This window comes from Cuculus canorus, chromosome 2, assembly GCF_017976375.1.
Source record: "Cuculus canorus isolate bCucCan1 chromosome 2, bCucCan1.pri, whole genome shotgun sequence".
NCBI lineage: Eukaryota > Metazoa > Chordata > Aves > Cuculiformes > Cuculidae > Cuculus > Cuculus canorus.
Window position 1 is genome coordinate 2,079,389 of NC_071402.1, and position 17,107 is coordinate 2,096,495.

At 50.5% G+C, this 17,107-nt stretch overlaps 2 protein-coding genes across 2 annotated transcripts in view; one reads left to right on the forward strand and one right to left on the reverse strand.

Annotated features, from left to right (window-relative positions):
* Window positions 1–380: 380 nt before the first annotated feature.
* Window positions 381–3,113, reverse strand: TIGD5 (tigger transposable element derived 5). The gene has a single exon (XM_009566248.2). The coding sequence runs from the start codon at window positions 2,961–2,963 to the stop codon at window positions 1,209–1,211; it is 1,755 nt and encodes a 584-aa protein (XP_009564543.2). The 5' UTR covers window positions 2,964–3,113; the 3' UTR covers window positions 381–1,208.
* A 1,891-nt stretch (window positions 3,114–5,004) lies between these two features.
* EEF1D (eukaryotic translation elongation factor 1 delta) overlaps window positions 5,005–17,107 on the forward strand; it is a 28,944-nt gene continuing 16,841 nt past the window's right edge. Inside the window, exon 1 of the mRNA XM_054058836.1 lies at window positions 5,005–5,157. The gene's annotated coding sequence lies outside the window, so the exon portion shown is untranslated. The remainder of the gene's footprint in view (window positions 5,158–17,107) is intronic.

Below are 17,107 nucleotides of genomic sequence, written 5' to 3' on the forward strand. Positions count from 1 at the left end.
CGCTATGGAGACAGGGAGAACATAATGGAGAAGACCACACCAAGAGGACACAACAGGATAGAGGTCCCCTTTGTGCCACACTGGAATGTCTCCATGTGACCGTTTACACACGACAACCTCAAAGTGGGAATAAAAAGCCATTTAATTTCCATTAGCTCTGAAGTCATGAGACATAGACCCAACGAGAAGAACCACCCACCCCACCTGCTAACGCAGGGCCCAGCAGCACTGATGGGTTCGGATTTTTTCTTTTCAAGGATTTTGGCTAAATAGGCTAAAATGACATCAAAAATCAGGTCAAGAGCTGCTAAACCTGATATCTCCGGTATTTGAAGGTAGCACCAGGAGCCTGCCATGCTCCCATCTCAACTCACAACCCATCTCCCCTGCGTTAGACGCATCCTCCAGCCCAACCACCCCATAAATCCCATGGTGGGCATCTCAACCCCCATCCCTGGAGCCTTTGGCTTTACAAGGATGCTTGGATGATGGTACCTGTTTCAGCAGGTCTCCATGGGCTGGGTGTTCCCAGGCGTGGGGCTGTCATGCAGTGGTAGAGGTGACCTTCTCCAGCTTCTTGGATGCCACCCAAGTGTCCCAATCCAATGCATGAAGAAAGTTGTCTTAAACCAGCCCCAAATCTCCCCAGTTTAACCAGACTCCATTCCAGCAGCAGGGAGGACATCACAAACATCTTCCAGGGCAGAACATTTGCCTGATGGCACATCAAGTGTGGTCCCCGTCCAGGTGGCTGTTACCACCTCAACTTCTCTCCAAGATGTGGGGGATTACTTTGTATAACCTTCCATCATCCCAGCTTCTCATGATGATGCCCTCCCTCACCCATTCTCCCCATGGGGTTGGGAGGACCAGGCAGTGTGGAGGGTATCCACCTCCTTTTTGGGATGCCAGTGACCAGTCCCATGGGATTTAGAAAATAGCACCTCCAATATATCCTTAGGGTGAGGAACAACCCTTGGATACGCAATGTATGGAGAAGTTGTTGCACCAAAATTCCCCATTAGCCCTAAATTGTAACCCCCTCCCTCTTAGCCATGGTAATCCGGGGGAATTGAGCCCTGATGGAGGGATGAGTGGAGCTGGCACCTCCACCACCAGCCCCTTGGGACACCCAGGGTGTCCCCAGCCCCATGCTCTCCACCCCAAGTGGGGTGATTGGTAGCCAAGAGGCCATGGATCACCTTGTCCTAGGAATGGAGGCTGGTGCTGCGGTGCAGCCGTTGGGCCATGCTGATAAGGGAACGGAGCTGCACCAGCTTCAGCGGCCCCACCTGCCGGGGGTCTTGACCCTCCAGCCACCGCAATGCTGTCTCCAGACCTTTGATGGCTTCCCGAGCTGTGGGCAGCAAGGAATCCCCACCCTTTTTGCCATCTCCATCTCCAGCAGCTGCCTCCTCCTCCTCCTCCGCCGCCTCCTCTGCCCCACAGCCCCCAGAGCCTTCCTCCTCAACATCTTCCCCATCGTCCTCCTCCATACCCAGAGCTGCATCATCCAGGTGCAACCAGTTGGCCACCTCCTCAGGAGCCAAGCGTTTATAGGCCAACGCAGCAAGGTGGGTCAAGTCACTAAAGACTTTGCTGTCCCCACCACATTCGTCCCCACCACATTCCTCCCCCCGTGGGGTGTCTGCATGCTCTTCGTCCTCAAGACGAGGCTCAAAGGCAGCACGCAACCCCAGCAGCCAGCACTTCTCAATGGAGCCAGCAGGGATGAGGTCCCATGAAAGGCCAGCCAAGTACAACATGTCCTTGAGGAGAAAGGATTGCACAAAGTCCATGGGGCCACCAGAGCTGCCACCACCACCAGCCACACACGAGACAGCCAGGCGCAGCAATTCCCGCTTGTAGAGCTGCTTGAAGGTGGACACCACTCCTTGCTCCAGTGGGGCCGGGATTCGGCCACCTCCAGCAGTCGAACTGCTCCCAGAAGGACCTTTGGAGAGGAAGAGGGCGCGGATGGAGCCATCGGGTGTCTGGAGCAATGGAGATTCCTCAGAGCTCATCCTGGAGTGGGATGGTGGGGAGCTGAGCAGCAACACAGCCTTCTGCTGCAGGCAGCTCCGGCGCAGATAGCGTTTGACGCTCGGCACGAAGTCCTCAAAGAACCAAGCCCGGAGAAGCACTGGCCCCAACCTGGCTTCGGGACTGTAGCGATAGGAAGCAGGGAATTTGTCCTGGTTGTGATGACGGAGGCTGGGGGGATCACGAAGACCTCCAACCACCAGTGGCTTGAGCTTGTGAGAGCCAGTCAAGTTGGCAGCCAGCAGCACGGTGACCCGCTCTCGAGGAGATGGACGCCGCTGTGGTGTTGCTGTCATCCCACCACTCTGTCCTGGCAGTAGCTTCCAGTAGAGCCCGGTGACATTGGCATTGTAGATCTGCTCGTCACCATAGCCACCAGCATCAGTAGCTGGCATTGGCAAAGTCTCGGGGCAGGTGGTAGGAGCTCGCTCTGCCTCGACAGGGAGGCCACCCTCGCCGTAGATACGTTGGCTGGAGATGCCATGACGCTTCTGCCAACGCCAGAACCAACCGTGGCTCGCCTTGAAGGTACACTCGGGGCCGTAGATCTGCCGGGCGAAGGCTTCGGCTTGAGCTTGGATGAGAGGCCCGGAGAGCGGAACTCCGTGCTGTCGGAGGGCGAGGAACCAAGCGTAGACGGCGCGGTCTATCTCCTCCTCGTTGGCCAACCGCATCTTCTTGCGTTGAGTGCCCACCTCACCCCCCAGCTGCTCCAGGAACCACCGTAGCTTGGCTTCATCCTTCAACCAACCCCTCAAGGTACCACCAGGTACCCCAAAAGCCCGGCAGACAGATGCTTGTCGCTCTCCTTTCTTCACCCTCTCGATGGCTTGCAGCTTGTCCTTGATGGAATAAGCCCTTCTCAACGCCATCTTCACGGAAACCCCTTTGCTGCTGCCTCCCCGCCTCCCTCCTGCCATCCCACCCGACTTCCCACCCAATCCCAACTCCCACAGCCATGAACCAGCGCGCTACTGGGAGGGGAGGTGGGCGCGTTATAACCGGGGATGGGGATGGAGCTGGGGATGGAGGGGGGGCAGCAGCGCCTTTGTCTCCGAGCTTCCAGGGAGGGGCGGAGTCGCCTGCACTGTGCATGCGCAGTTCTCCCCCCATGAGCATTAGTTTGCTCCGATCCCCCCCCCTTTTTTTGCTCACTTGGACTCTTCCCCTTAGCACCGGCAGCCCTTTTGGGTTGTACCACGCTGCTGCAAAGGGGGGGGGGGGCAGCCCCCTTGATTCCCCTCCTTCCCTGCTTTGCCCCCCCTTTATCCCTAGCCTGTTCCACTGTGAGGAAGGAGAGCAGGGGGACAGGTGGCATTGAGTCATGCAATGGTTTGGGTTGGAAAGGACCTTAAAGGAAAGGACCTGCCACATGCAGGGACACCTCCCACAGGATCAGGTTGCTCAAAGCCCCATCCAACCTAGTCTTGAACGCCTCCAGGGATTTTGCAGCCACAGCTCCAAGAAGGGCTTTATCTTCAAGGGTTCATAGAATCAAAGAATGGTTTGGGTTGGAAGGGTACCTAAAGATCATCCAGTTCCACCTCCCTGCCACGGGCAGAGACCCCTCCTGCTGGATCAGGTTGCTCAAAACGCCATCCAACTGACCCTGAACACATCCAGGGATGGAGCAGCCACGACTTCTCTGGGCAATCTGGGGCAGGGCCTTACCAACCTTCAGTGAAGAATCATAGAATCGCTCAGTTGGAAAAGACCTTGTAGATCATTGAGTCTAACCATACCTGTCCACTATTAAACTGTAGCCCTAAGCACATCATCTACCCATCTTTTAAATACCTCCAAGGATGGCAACTCAACCAACTCCCTGTGCAGCTTCTTCATAGAATCATAAAGCACTTTGGGTTGGAAGGGACCTTAAAGCCCATACAGTTCCAACGCCCCTGCCATAGGCAGGGACACCTCCCACTGGATCAGGCAGCCCAAAGCCCCAGCCAACTTGGCCTTCAAAAAAAAAAAAAAAATGAGGCATCCACAACTTCTTGGGCAACGTGGGCCAGGACCTCACCACCCTCATGATGAAGAATGTCTTCCTTATGTCCCATCTAAATCTTCCCCTTTCCAATTTAAAGTCATAACCTCATCTCATCGCTCCATGCCCTTGGAAAAATTCCCTCCCCAGCTTTCCTGGAGCTCCTTCAGGTACTGGAAGCTGCTCTATGGTCTCCTCAGAGCCTTCTCTTCTCCAGGCTGAACAACCACAACTCTCTCAGCCTGTCCCCATAGCAGAGGGGCTCCAGCCCGCAGATTATCTTCATTGCCTCCTCCGGACCCATTCCAAAAGTTCCATTTCCTTTTCTGTTGGGGATTCCCTAACTGGCCACAGGACTCCAGGTGGGGTTTCAAGAGAGCAGAGCAGAGGGGCAGAATACTCTCCCTCACCCTGCTGGTCCCGCTGCTTTGGATGCAGCCCAGGACGTGGTTGGCCTTCTAGACTGCGAGCACACGTTGCCAGCTCACATTGAGCTTCTCATTCCCCAACACCCCATATCCTCCTCAGTGCTGCTCTCAATCGTGTCCTGAAAATGCAAGAAAAGAAGCCAAAGTAAAATAAAGACCTGAAAAGAAATTTCAGAGGAGCAGTCCCACGACTCCAATGGATTTCATCCAATCCCACGAATTCCTCATCTGCAGAGCAGCCCACCCTTATCCACTGAAAATTCCATTCATTCATTCATTCATTCATTCATTGAACAGGCGGCCCTGCTATTGTCTCCCCCCAGCGCTGCACATGGTACGTGCCGCTCCCATAACCCCCCGCGCGACGGGCCGGGGTTAAGAGACCTTAAAGAAGAACAGCGAGGCGATATCCACTCCCATAATCCCCCGCGCGCCGCTCTTCTCTTTCCCACGCCCCCCCCCCTCGACGGATTGTTCCATTATGACGAAGGGTTGGGGGGGAACCAGGCTCGCGCTGTGATTGCGTTGCGTTGGGCGCGCGCACCCCGGCGTGCCTGTTCCCCCCCTTCTCGCGCGTTGGTGCGCGCCGCTCCCACAACCCCCCGCGCGCCGCGCCCCGCTGCCTTTTTCGCCTCGCGGAGGCTGAGGCGAACGGGGGGGAGAAGTTTGGTGCCTGCGTGGGGCTCAGCGCTGCCGGTGAGCTCTTTAACCACTGCTTGCCTAGGCTCCATCACACCCCTTGGACCCTATCGCATCCCTCTCTCCCCAAGCTCGGTAACCGGTGCTTTGGGCACCTGGGCCCCTCTGCCTCTCACAGTCTAGTGGGGGGAGCGAGGCCCTGGTGGCCCTGGAGATGAGGGGCCTTGAGGAGGGGTTGGGGGGGCTCATCTCCATCTCTGCGGGGTGTTTTCTTCTCTCGCAGCCGCAAGGAAGGTGATTATGAGTACTCCACAGGATCCCTGCCTGCTTACGGGAGAGGAGAAGGGCGTTTTGGGGCCCTCTTCTTATAAATGGGGCCCCTTCTGGGTCACTACGGGGTCTTTTCTTCTCATATCTGCCAGGAAGGGGATTATGAGCACCTCATTGTTGTCTGAGGGGTCCTTTCCCACTCGTAGTGGAGGAGAAGGGAGTTTTGGGAGCCCCTTTTTTGTGGGAGTCTTTTCCCCGGTCTAGGTTTAGGTTGTGGGGCTCACCCACCGTCTGTCTCATCTTTTTGTCTCCATGGCCTCAGGAATGGAGGTGGTTTCCTCTGCTCCCCATTAACCGTGGGGCCTTTTCCAGCTCGTAGGGAAGGGCGTTTGCAGGTCCCCCATTATAAACGAGGCTCCTTCCCTTCCAGAGGAGGTTGTTGGATCTTCCCACAATTACTGTGGGGTCTTTTCTTTACTCACAGCTGCCAGAAAAGGATTTATGAGAACCTCATTATGGTCTGTGGCATCTTTTGCCTCTCATAGAGGAGGAAAGGGGTATTTGTGAGTCTGTTGTTATAAATGAAGCCCCTTCCCTTACATAGGGGGATGTGGGGGCTCCTCACGATCACTGTGGGGCTTTTTTTTCTCTCACAGCCCTCAGAAAGAGGGTTATCATCATGTGCAAGGTCCCTTCCCTCTCACAGGGCAGGGGAAGAGGCTTTTGGGGGTCCCCTGTTATAAACGGGTCCTCTTTCTTTACAGGGGAGGTTGTTGGAGTGTCCTCACGATTGCTGCTGTGTCTTTTCTTTTCTCAGAGTCCCCAGGAAGAGAGTTATGAGCACCTCACTATGGGTCTGAGGGGTCTCTTCCTGCTCATAGTGGAGGGGAAGGGGCTTTGGGGGATCCCTCATTGTTTGTTAGAGTTGTTCTCTTTGTTACAGGCTCAGGTTGTAGCATTGCCCCACCGTGTTATCTCTTCATCCTCATGGCTTCTGGAATGGGGGTTGTTCCCGTCTCCTGTTGCGTGGCCTTCTTTGTTCTTGTGGAGTCTAGACTGAGAGGGCTTGGAGTGCCCTTTTTCCTTGGTGTTAATTTTTTCTCCTCTTGCAGTCCCAGGAAATAATAGGGTGATGCACCCCAATGCTCCTCACAGTCTTTTAAGTCTTGATAGATCTGGGAAGGGGATTGTAGGGGCCTGCCTTTTCCCTGTGGATTCTCTGCCCTGCCCCCTTACACACCAAGAAATGAAGTTGGAGGGACCGTTCATTATCTGTAAGGTCCCATTTTCCTTCTCAGGCCTAGGGAAGGGGTTTGTGAGGTTCACGGCTTCTCAGGTTGCAGGTAGGTGGTTGCAAGAGCCCCTGTTTTACCAGTGCAAGGGCTTGAGGTCCCCCTAAACCTGTCCAGCTTTTGTGATCGGGGACAGATTCCCTTTCCTTTTAGGTGTTGGTTGTCCCAGCCACATGAAGCTTCACCTCTTCAAGTCAGGGGGCTCTGCCATGGTAGGTAGGGAAATTTAGGGGACCCTCGTGTTCCCAGCAGCTCCAGGTATCTTGCAGATCTGCTCTTTTCCCTATCCCTGATCCAGGCACCCTCAGTTTGGAGCTGGGTGACCCATGAAGTCAGGTTTTTCCCTGTTGTTGTCATCCCCTTGCTCTTCTCATCATATCGTGCTCTTTCCAATTGCTGCAACCTTACCAGTGCCTCCAGCTGCCCGTCCTGCTCTCTCCTTGTTTTCCTGACAGCCTGCTTGGGAAGTATCCATTCCAAAACTATATTTGGGAATGGGCAGAGCCTGGGAAGGAGGAGGGGGTTGTGCCGAGGCTGTTTGTGCTCTCTGTGGAGTTGTGAAGAATTGCAGTAGTTGCTGAGGCTGCTTCAGGCCATCGTTCCTCCCTTCTGCTGTTCAAGGAAATCAGTATGGATTTGTTCTTTTGCCTCCAAATCGTTGGTGGCTTGGAATTCATTGTAATCTGAGGTGGACAACCCTGTTATACTCGTTGTGGAGGGGAAAATAACCTTGCTTGGCTGTACAGCTGTAACTCTCTTCTTTTCAAGGTGTGCCCTCTTTCTCTCTGACCTTGCAGGTATGCCTCTTCTCTCTTCGCTTAAGCTGTTTGTTTTCTACTACTTTGCCTTTTTCTCATGAAGGTGACTTCTTTTCTGGTCTTTCCCTACTCCTAATTAATCTCTTCATTAGCATCAGCAGTAAAGAGTTGTGGTTTTAGGTGATTGAGGCTAGCAATCAATGTTGTTTCCCTGGCTGAAGGTTAAGTGTGGAAGTCATGAAGGTGATTCCTTTCCTGCTGCTTTAAGCTACTGGCTCTGCCGATTGTGAGTTGAGTGAGAGCCAATTTAGGGACCTGAACCAGCAGAAAAGCAATTCTACACAAGTATTAGCCTTTTCTTTTGCTTTAGCAGCCTGTATGGACTCCGTGCTGGTGTTGAGGAGAGGTTGTATTTGCTCACTCCAGCTGCAAGAGGCCGTCAGACCCTTAGGTGTGAAACCAGTCTCACTTCTTTTCACTTTGGATCATCAAAAGAGCAGGAAGCGGGGTGGGGTTGATAGCTTTTCCCATGCTGTAGAGCAGATAGGTACAAGGCAAATGTTTAGTGCCCGGACGCCTGGCTGAAATGGCCTTTGCTTTTGTATGAGTTGGAGTTTTGGGAAGAGAAGCATTTTGCTGGGAAGGCATAGACGGTGGAGATGTTTTGACGGGTGCTGATCTGAGGCTGGAACTGGCTGCTACCAGTGGATCGTCTTGTTCCTCTGCTCTGTTTATTGACATCAAATGGACCCTTTGTGGGTTTTCTAGCATTTATTTTTCTCGCTGCCGCTGGGATTGAGCGTTACGAAGCTTCTGGTGGGACATGCGATAGGACAGGAGCACTAAATATATAACCATGTTGGCCTGGTGCAGATCCGCTGTGCCAAGGCATGTGAGTGACTACATAGATGGAGGATTGGGATGGAATCTGCTGTAGTGGGAACCTGGCAGTGGGAAGGGCAACTGGTGTCAGCTCAATTGCAGCTGGGACATACAGAAATCAGGACTTTCCTGCTTCAACCACTGGGGCTGAGTCTATGGGAGTTTTGGGGTTGAACCATGGCTCTGTGTCTCTGTCAGCCTGTGACCCTGGTGCCACCTGAAGCCTGGTTTTCATGCCTTTCCTGAAGAAAAGACTTGAAACATCACTAATCTTGATTTTGGCTTCCAGAAAGCGGCTCCCATGTTGTAGAATCATAGAATAGTTCGAGTTGGAAGGGATCTTGATGTCCCTTAAGACATTAACGATGAATGATATTTCCTGCTCTTTCTCATCTAAAGATCCTTTCTCAGTGCTATTTGAGATATTTTAAGCCACATCAAGCTGTTAAATGATTTCTGGGAGAGCTGCTTTCAGATTGTGGTGCTGCATGAAGTGCTGTGCCTCATTGCGAGCTGGTGGATCAACCTGGACCACAGGCTGGAAAGAAAATCGCAGTTCAGTTCCAGCACAGGGAATTGTGGGGCCTGATGGAATTCAGGTCTCTGGACAGCTGTGGCAAATGGATTTATAGAATCAAATAATGGTTTAGGTTGGAAGGGACCTTAAAGCCCATCCAGTTCCAACCCCCCTGCCATGGGATGGACACCTCCCGCTGGATCAGGTTCCTCAAGGCCCCATCCAACCTGGCCTTCAACACCTCCAGGTATGGGGCAGCCATGACTTCCCTGGGCAACCTGGGCCAGTGCCTCACCACTCTCATCATGAAGAATTTTTTCCTGATGTCCCATATAAACCTTCCCCCTTCTAATTTAAAGCCATTCTCCCCTTGTCCCATCACTCCATGCCTTTGGTAAAAGTTCTTCCCCAGCTTTCCTGGAGCTCCTTCAGGTAAGGGATGGCTGTTCTAAGGTCTACCCAGAGCCTTGTCTTCTCCAGTCTGAAGAACCCCAGCTCTCATAGCCTGTCCTTATATGGGAGATGCTCCAGCCCTTATATCCTCTTTGTAGCCTCCTCTGGACACGTTCCAACAGTTCCGTATCCTCCTTCTGTTGGGGATTCCAGAACAGGACATGGCACTCCAGGTGGGGTCTCAGGAGAATGGAGCAGGAGGGCAGAATCCCCTCCCTGGCCTTGCTGGCCGCACTTCTTCTGATGCACCCCAAGTCCTTCTCAGCGGTGCCGCTCTCAATCTTGTCGTCCCCCATCATGTATTGAAACTGCGGGTTGCCCCCACCCAGGTGTAGGATCTTGCACTTGGCTTTGAACTTCTTGAGGTTCACACAGGCCTGCTTCTACAGCTTGTCCAGATCCCTCTGGAATGTGACCTGGGCAGAGAGGATGAGTTGAAAGAGTTGATTTCACTTTCTTTTTATAGCTACAACTTTTGTTTTACTGACTCTTTGAAAGCAGCGAGGCTTACAGGGAATAATGCAGCCAAACAGCTGAAGCCAAAGCTTATTTTGGATTTACAAAACAACAGAGACCTTTCACTGCCTGTTTTTAACTCTACATCTCCCTGCAGCACAGGAAGCCCCAACACAGATTTATTCTGGCTTGAAATACCCAGGATGTGACAATAACAGCACCAAGTCCAAAGCTCTGAAGCAGAAGCTGTGATTAAAAGTTCTTCTGTCAGGTTTTGACCTGTGATTTTTTTTTTTTTTTTTTTACTTGAGAGTATTTAATTTTTGGGTATTGATAAACATTAACAGTTGTTTCCTTTTCCCAGCAGCTTCTTGTGTTGTAAAACATGGGATACATTGTTTGGGAAAGCAGACTTGTCCTGGCTGCACAGGAACCAACATCTGGTGCAGGCAGTAAGAGCCTCTCCTTATACTTTTCTCCTCCACTCACATATTTGTGCTTCCCAAACATTTGTTTCAAGGTTTGATGCCTCTTTCTCAAAGTATTAAATTATCTTTGTGCTAAAATAAAGCTGTTGAAATGAAAAACTGCATCACTTCTGAAAAAATAATACTGACAGCTCGTGGAACTGGGATTGTTTAGCCCAGAGAAGGGTGAGGGAAGACCTTACTGCTCTCCACAGCTCCCTGAAAGGTTGTAGTGAGGTGGGTGTTTGTCTCTCCTCCCAAGTAACAATTGATAGGACAAGAGGAAATGGCCTCAAGTTGCACCAGGGGAGGTTTAGATTGGATATTAGGGAAGATGTTTTTTTACCAAGAGTGGTGAAGCAGTGGAAGAGGCTGCCCAGGGTAGTGGTGGATTAATCATCCCTGGAGGGGTTCACAAAGCATGTAGGTGTGACGCTTTGGGTCATGGTGTGTTGGCCTGATGGTTGGACTTGATGATTTTGGAGGTCTTTTCCAACCTTACTGATTGTATGAATATGGTTTGAGAGTGAGAACTGAGTGTCAATGTGTTCACATCACCTGGCTTTAAGTGCAAGCTGGTGAGTCTCTAAATCAGCTGTGGTGTCTGTGCTCTGGTTTTTGCCAATGGAGAGTGTTCATAAACCAAAAAGATGTTCTTTTAATTGTTAAACTTTCAGTTTGAGGAGGCATGGGAGTAGTTGAGAATAGAAGGTGGAAAACATTGGAACAGCTGTGCAAGCTATGATTTTCTGTGATTGTAAGTCTTAACATGAGCAGCGTGATGTGCTATGCAGGTTGTTTTGAAGTCCACCTCAGTTTAAATTTCATCCAGAATCTCTGAAGAAGTGAAATTGTTCCTTCAGACTTCCAGTACAGGCTGGGGATGACATGGTTGAGAGCAGCCATGCTGAGAAGCACTTAGGGCGCTGGGGGATGAGAAGCTTGACATGAGCTGGCGACATGTGCTTGCAGCCCGGAAGGCCAGCCATGTCCTGGGCTGCATGAGAAGAAGCATGGCCAGCAGGGCGAGGGAGGGAATTCTGCCCCTCTAGTCTGCTTTTGTGCTTGACCACACCTGAAGTCTTGTGTCCAGTTCTGGAATCATAGAATAGTTAGGATTGGAAGGGACCTTAAAGATCATCTAGTTCCAACCCCCCTGCCATCCCACTAAATCAGGCTGCCCAAGGCCCCATCCAACCTGGCCTTCACGACCTCCCTGGGAAACCTGTTCCAGTGTCTTACCACTCTCATGGTGAAGAAATTCTTCCTAATGTCCGTTCTAAATCTGCCCCTCCCCAGCTTTCCTGTAGGCCCCCTTCAGGTACTGGAAGATTGCTATAAGATCTCCTCTGAGCCTTCTCTTCTCCAGGCCCAACGAGCCCAACTCTCTCAGCCTGTCCTTGTATGGGACGTGCTCCAGCCCTCTGACCATCTTTGTAGCCCTCCTCTGGACCTGTTCCAACAGCTCTATATCCTTATGTTGAAGGTTCCAGAACTGGACACAGTATTCCAGATGAGGTCTCACAAGAGAGGAATAGAGGGGCAGAGTCACTTCCCTCAACCTGCTGGCCACCCTTCTTTTGATGCAACCCAGGATGCAGTTGGCCTTCTGGTCTGCAAATGCACATTGCCGGCTCATGTCAAGGTTCTGATCAACCAGCACCCACAAGTCCTCTGCAAGGCTGCTCTCAATCACATCATCCCCCATTGTGTACTAAAAATGGGGATTGCCCTGACCCAGGTGCAGAACCTTACGCTTGGCCTTGTTGAAGCTCATGAGGTTCTCAGAGGCCCAATTCTCCAGACTGTCCAGGTCCCTCTGGATGACATCCTGTCCTTCTGGTGTGGCAACTACACCACTCAGCTTGGTGTCATCCACAGACTTGCTAAGAGTGCAGTCAATCTCGCTGTCAATATCGTTGATAAAGATACTGAACAGCACTGGTCCCAGTGCACACCCTTGAGGGACAACACTTGTCAGGAATCTCCATCTGGATTTTGAGCCATTGACCACTACTCTTTGAATACAACCATCCAGCCAGTTTCTTATCCACCTTATCATACAACCGTCAAATCCATATTTAGGATTAGGGAGTTTAGGGAGAAGGATGTTGTAGGGGACAGTGTCAAAAGTTTTACAGAAGTCCAGATAGATCACATCTGTTAGTTTACCCATGTCCACTGCTGCGGTTACCCCATAATAGAAAGCCATTAAGTTGGTCAGACAGGACTTGCCCCGGTGAAGCCATGCTGGCTGCCATTATTCACCTCCACATCCTCCATGTGCTTTAGCATAGCTTCTAGGAGGATCTGTTCCGTGAACTTCCCAGGCATAGAGGTGAGGCTGACTGGTCGGTGGTTTTCAGTGTCGTCTTTTCTACCCTTTTTAAAAATGGGCACAACATTGCCGTTCTTCCAGTCACCAGGGACTTCTCCTGACTGCCATGACTTTTCAAATATCTTGGAGAGTGGCTTGGCAACCACATCTGCCAATTCCCTCATGACTCTGGGATGCATTTCATCAGGTCCCATAGACTTATATATGTTCAGGTTCTTCAGGTGGTCGTGAACCTGATCCTCTACTCTGAGAGGGGGTTTACCTCCTTGGTCACCATCTTGCTGTCCCATGACCCAGGAGGGGTAAAGAGAGCCATTATCAGTGAAGACTGAGGCAAAACAGTTGTTAAGTACCTCAGACTTCTCATCTGTTGATACATGATCCTGATTTCCAACCATCAGTGGGGATATGTTCTCTATGACCTTCCTCTTTTGATTGACCTACGTGTAAAAAGCCCTTCTTTACTTCCCTTGCCAATTTCAGCTCCAGCTGCACCTTGGCCTTCCTGACTTCATTCCTACACAACCAGGCAGCGTCTGTATACATGTCCCAGGTTACCTGTCCCTGCTGCACTGCCTGCGCAGTTCCCTCTTCTATTTTAGTTTAAGCAGCAGGTCTTGATTCAGACATGCTGGTCTCTTCCCTTTCCTGCCTGATTTTCTACATATGGGGGCTGAGCACTCTTGTGCTTTATGGAAGGCTTCCTTAAATATTTTCCAGCTTTCTTCTGCTCCCTTGTCTTGGAGGATCATGTCCCAGAGGCTCCTACCAGAATCTGTTGAGGAATCCTCAACAGTAGAAGGATATGGAACTTTTGGAACGGGTCCAGAGGAGGCCATGACGATGATGCAAGGGCTGGAGCACCTCTGCTGTGAGGACAGAGAGTTGGGGTTGTCCAGCCTGGAGAAGAGAAGGCTCCATGGAGACCTTAGAGCAGCATCCGGTACCTGAAAGGACTCTAGGAAAGCTGTGGGGGCACTTCTTCCAAGGGTATGGAGTGATGGGATGAGGGGGGATGGCTTTAAATTGGAAAGGGGAAGGTTTAGATGAGACATCAGGAAGAATCTGGCCATCTTCATGCTGAAAGTGGTGAGGTCCTGGCCCAGGTTGCCCAGGGAATTTTTGGCTGCCACATCCCTGGAGGTGTTGAAGGCCAGGTTGGATAAGGCTTTGAACAACCAGATCTAGTGGGAGGTGTCCCTGCCCATGGCAGGCGGTAGAGCTGGTCATGTTTGCTCTGTGATTAATGGTCTTCTGTCTCTCACCAGACACCAGTTCATGTGATGGTTTCTGTAATTAAAATCCTTTAGGATCCCAGTTTTTTTCTGGGAAAACTGTTGAACGCAGAGTAACAATGACAGTTTTATCCATTTTCACTTGTGTTTGGAAGCTTTACTTCATTGACAAACTGGTCCTCACCAACTAAACCTGAAGTCTATCCTGTCCTGTAAACAAAGAGCTGCTATAAGCGTCTTAAGTGTGATTTCAGAATCTGGTGTCGCAGCTTGATGTGGTAAATTCCCTTTACAAAGGTTTCTCCTGGTTATATGTGAAAAACACTTGAATTCCTGTGAGGCAGATTGGATGGGGAACATCTGTGGTCACTTTGGTGTTTGGGGTTGTGTTAATTCCTTGCAGAAATACCCTTTTTATGTGGGATATTGAATGGGAAGCTGTGTATCATCTTGCTTTGGAGGTGTGGACTGGTTCAGTTCAGTATCTTTATCAGTGACATGGATGAAGGAATCGACTGCACCTTCAGTCACTTGACAGGTGGTACTAAGTTGGGTGGGAGTGTGGATTTGCTTGAGGGCAGGGTGACTCTTCAGAATGATCTGGACAGGCTGTGACCAACAGGATGGGCTTGTTGAACTGGCCAAGGGACGGGTCCTGCATTTGGGACACAACAACCCCGTGCAGTGCTCCAGGTTTGGTGAAGAGTGGCTGGAAAGCTGCCTGCTGGAAAATGACCTGGGGTTGTTGGTTGACAGCAGCTGAACATGAGCCAGCAGTGGCCCTGATGGCCAAGAAGGCCACCGGCATCCTGACTTGTGCCAGAAATGGCGTGGCCAGCAGGACCAGGGAAGTGGTTGTGCCTCCAGACTCTGCACTGGTTGAGGCTGCTCCTCAAATCCTGTGTTCAGTTTTGAACCCCTTCTCCAAGAAGGAACTCAGGAGCATGTCCAGAGAAGGTCAATGAAGCTGGTGAAGGGTCTGGAGAGCAAGTGTTATGAAAAGCAGCTGAGGGAGCCGGGATTGTTTAGCCTGGAGAAAAGGAGGCTGAGGGGAGAGCTCATCACTGTCTACAACTCCCTGAAGAGGTTGTAGCAAGGTAGGTGTTGGTTTCTTCTCTCTGGTAGCTAACGATGGAACAAAGGCGAATGGCCTCTAGATGTGCCAGAGGAGGTTTAAGTTCGATATTAAGGAGGAATTTCATTACTGAAAGGGTTGTTAAGCACTGGCAGCAGCTGCCCAGGGAGGTGGTTGAGTCGATGGTACTTGGGAACATGGTCTAGTGGTATACTTAGCAGGGCTGGATTGATGGTTGGACTCTAAAAGGCCTTTTCTAACAAAACCATGCTGTGATTCTCTGAAGCCTCATAGCTATGGCTCTTCAAGTCTTAAATTCTCCTGTATTCACCTGTGACCTTCATGCTGGTCTCACAAACCAGCAGGGTGAGCATTGGCACCAGTATTTTGTTTCTGTCATCCATAGGAGGTTGCAAACATCAGACTTTACAGAGTCATGGGATGGTTTGGGTTGGAAGGGACCTCAAGACCCTTCTAGTTCCAACCCCCCTGCCATGGACAGGGACACCTCCCACTGCATCAGGTTGCTCAGAGCCTCATCCAACTTGGCCTTGAACACCTCCAGGAATAAAGCATCCATGAATTCTCTGGGCAACCTGGGCCAGTGCCTCACCAATCATGTGAATTCATTAGTGGACGGGATAATTATTTCAGGTGCTCATTTCCCTGTGATGAGGGAAGCTAAGCATCACTTGCACTGGATGACAGTGTCGATGTAGCAGTGTGGGAGCTTCTCCATCTGCTTCCCTGTCCTGATGGGGAGATCCTTTTGGATACTTATGTCTTAATTGCTTGTTATTTAAAATTAGAAGGAACTGAGTGTCTGTGACCTTGGTTGATGAAGATGATGTCGTTCTGGAGCAGCTGTAAGTTAAATTCAGTGTATTTTGGATGGAGGGAATTAACTGTGTGATGAAATCTTTTGCTGTTGTCATTCCGTGTCCTTGCTGATGTGTCTCTAGAACTGCAAACTTCTTCTAACCTCATCTTTCTTTTCTTAATGCTATCATAGGAGCAGAAAAAGTAAGTACTCTCCAGCTGTCGTGTGTTTTATTGTTCAATAAGTGGTGTAAGATGCGAGAGAAGAGGGTAAAGTAGAAGACCTGAAAATAAAGTGCAAGTTAGATATTTTTAGGTGTTTTCAGCTGTATCACAATGTTTCCTGAAAGGTCAAGGGCATACAAGCATTGATGTAATGCTTCTTACTAGACAGATTATTGCACAGTTTTCTGATTTCCACTGGAAATAAGTGTGCTTTTTCAGGTTGGTTTGCTAAATTCAGACGTTTCTTACTTATTCAAGACAGTTCTTTGATTTGAGAGAACCTCTTGGAGCCCTCAAGCCCTTCACCCTTGAGCTGAGTGATGGGGGGTGTGCAGCTTTGGTGTGCGAAGCTGGTTGCTCAAGGATTTGAACAAAATCACACGTAATAAGCCCCAAAAATACTAGTTCTTAGATACTAGTGTTCATTTTGTTGAGTAGAAAATGTTAATGGCTGTACTATGAATTAAATATTTAGAGGGGCATGGTTCTGAGTCACAGCCAGGTTTCTTGTTACGCCTGCTGAAAGGGTTCAAGTTGTTACCTCAGGATAACAGCAGCCGTGCTAGGTCAGTGAGTTATTGTCAAGAGGGGTCTCCTCAAAGGCTCTGGACTACAATTTTCCCTTGGCATAACTCAAATAAATGGGAATGTAGGGCCAAGCAGAGCAAATTGTAGAATGAATCATAGCATCATAGAATGGTTTGGCTTGGCAGGGACCTTAAAGACCACCCGGCAGAGGGCTGGAGCTCCAGGGAAGGAGGAAGGATGGGAATGGAGATGTTTCCTCCAACCTCAGCCACCAAGGTTAAACATGTGTGTCTACCCAGGGTAGGTGTAAGAGCAGGAGTTCCTGACAGGAATGATCGGTGGAGGCTGGATCATAGAATGGTTTGGGTTTGAAAGGATCTTGGAGCCTGTCCAGCCTCAGCCCACCTACTGTGGGTAGGGACACCTCCCACTGGATGAGTTGCTCAAAGCCCTCTTCAACCTGGCCTTGAAGAGCAGAAGCTTTACATTCTGCTCAGTTGTCCTTATCAACCTAAAAATTCAAGCATATTCCCATACTCATGCAATTCATTGCATGTTTTGCTTTTCCCTATGGATTTTGTGCTGACGCTGGATCCGGATGGCTGTGATTTTAGAAAGCTGACGCTGCAAAGCAGAGGCCTTTGTGCACAACATTTCTAATTTGAATTATTTAACCCTTTTCCAGTCTGCCA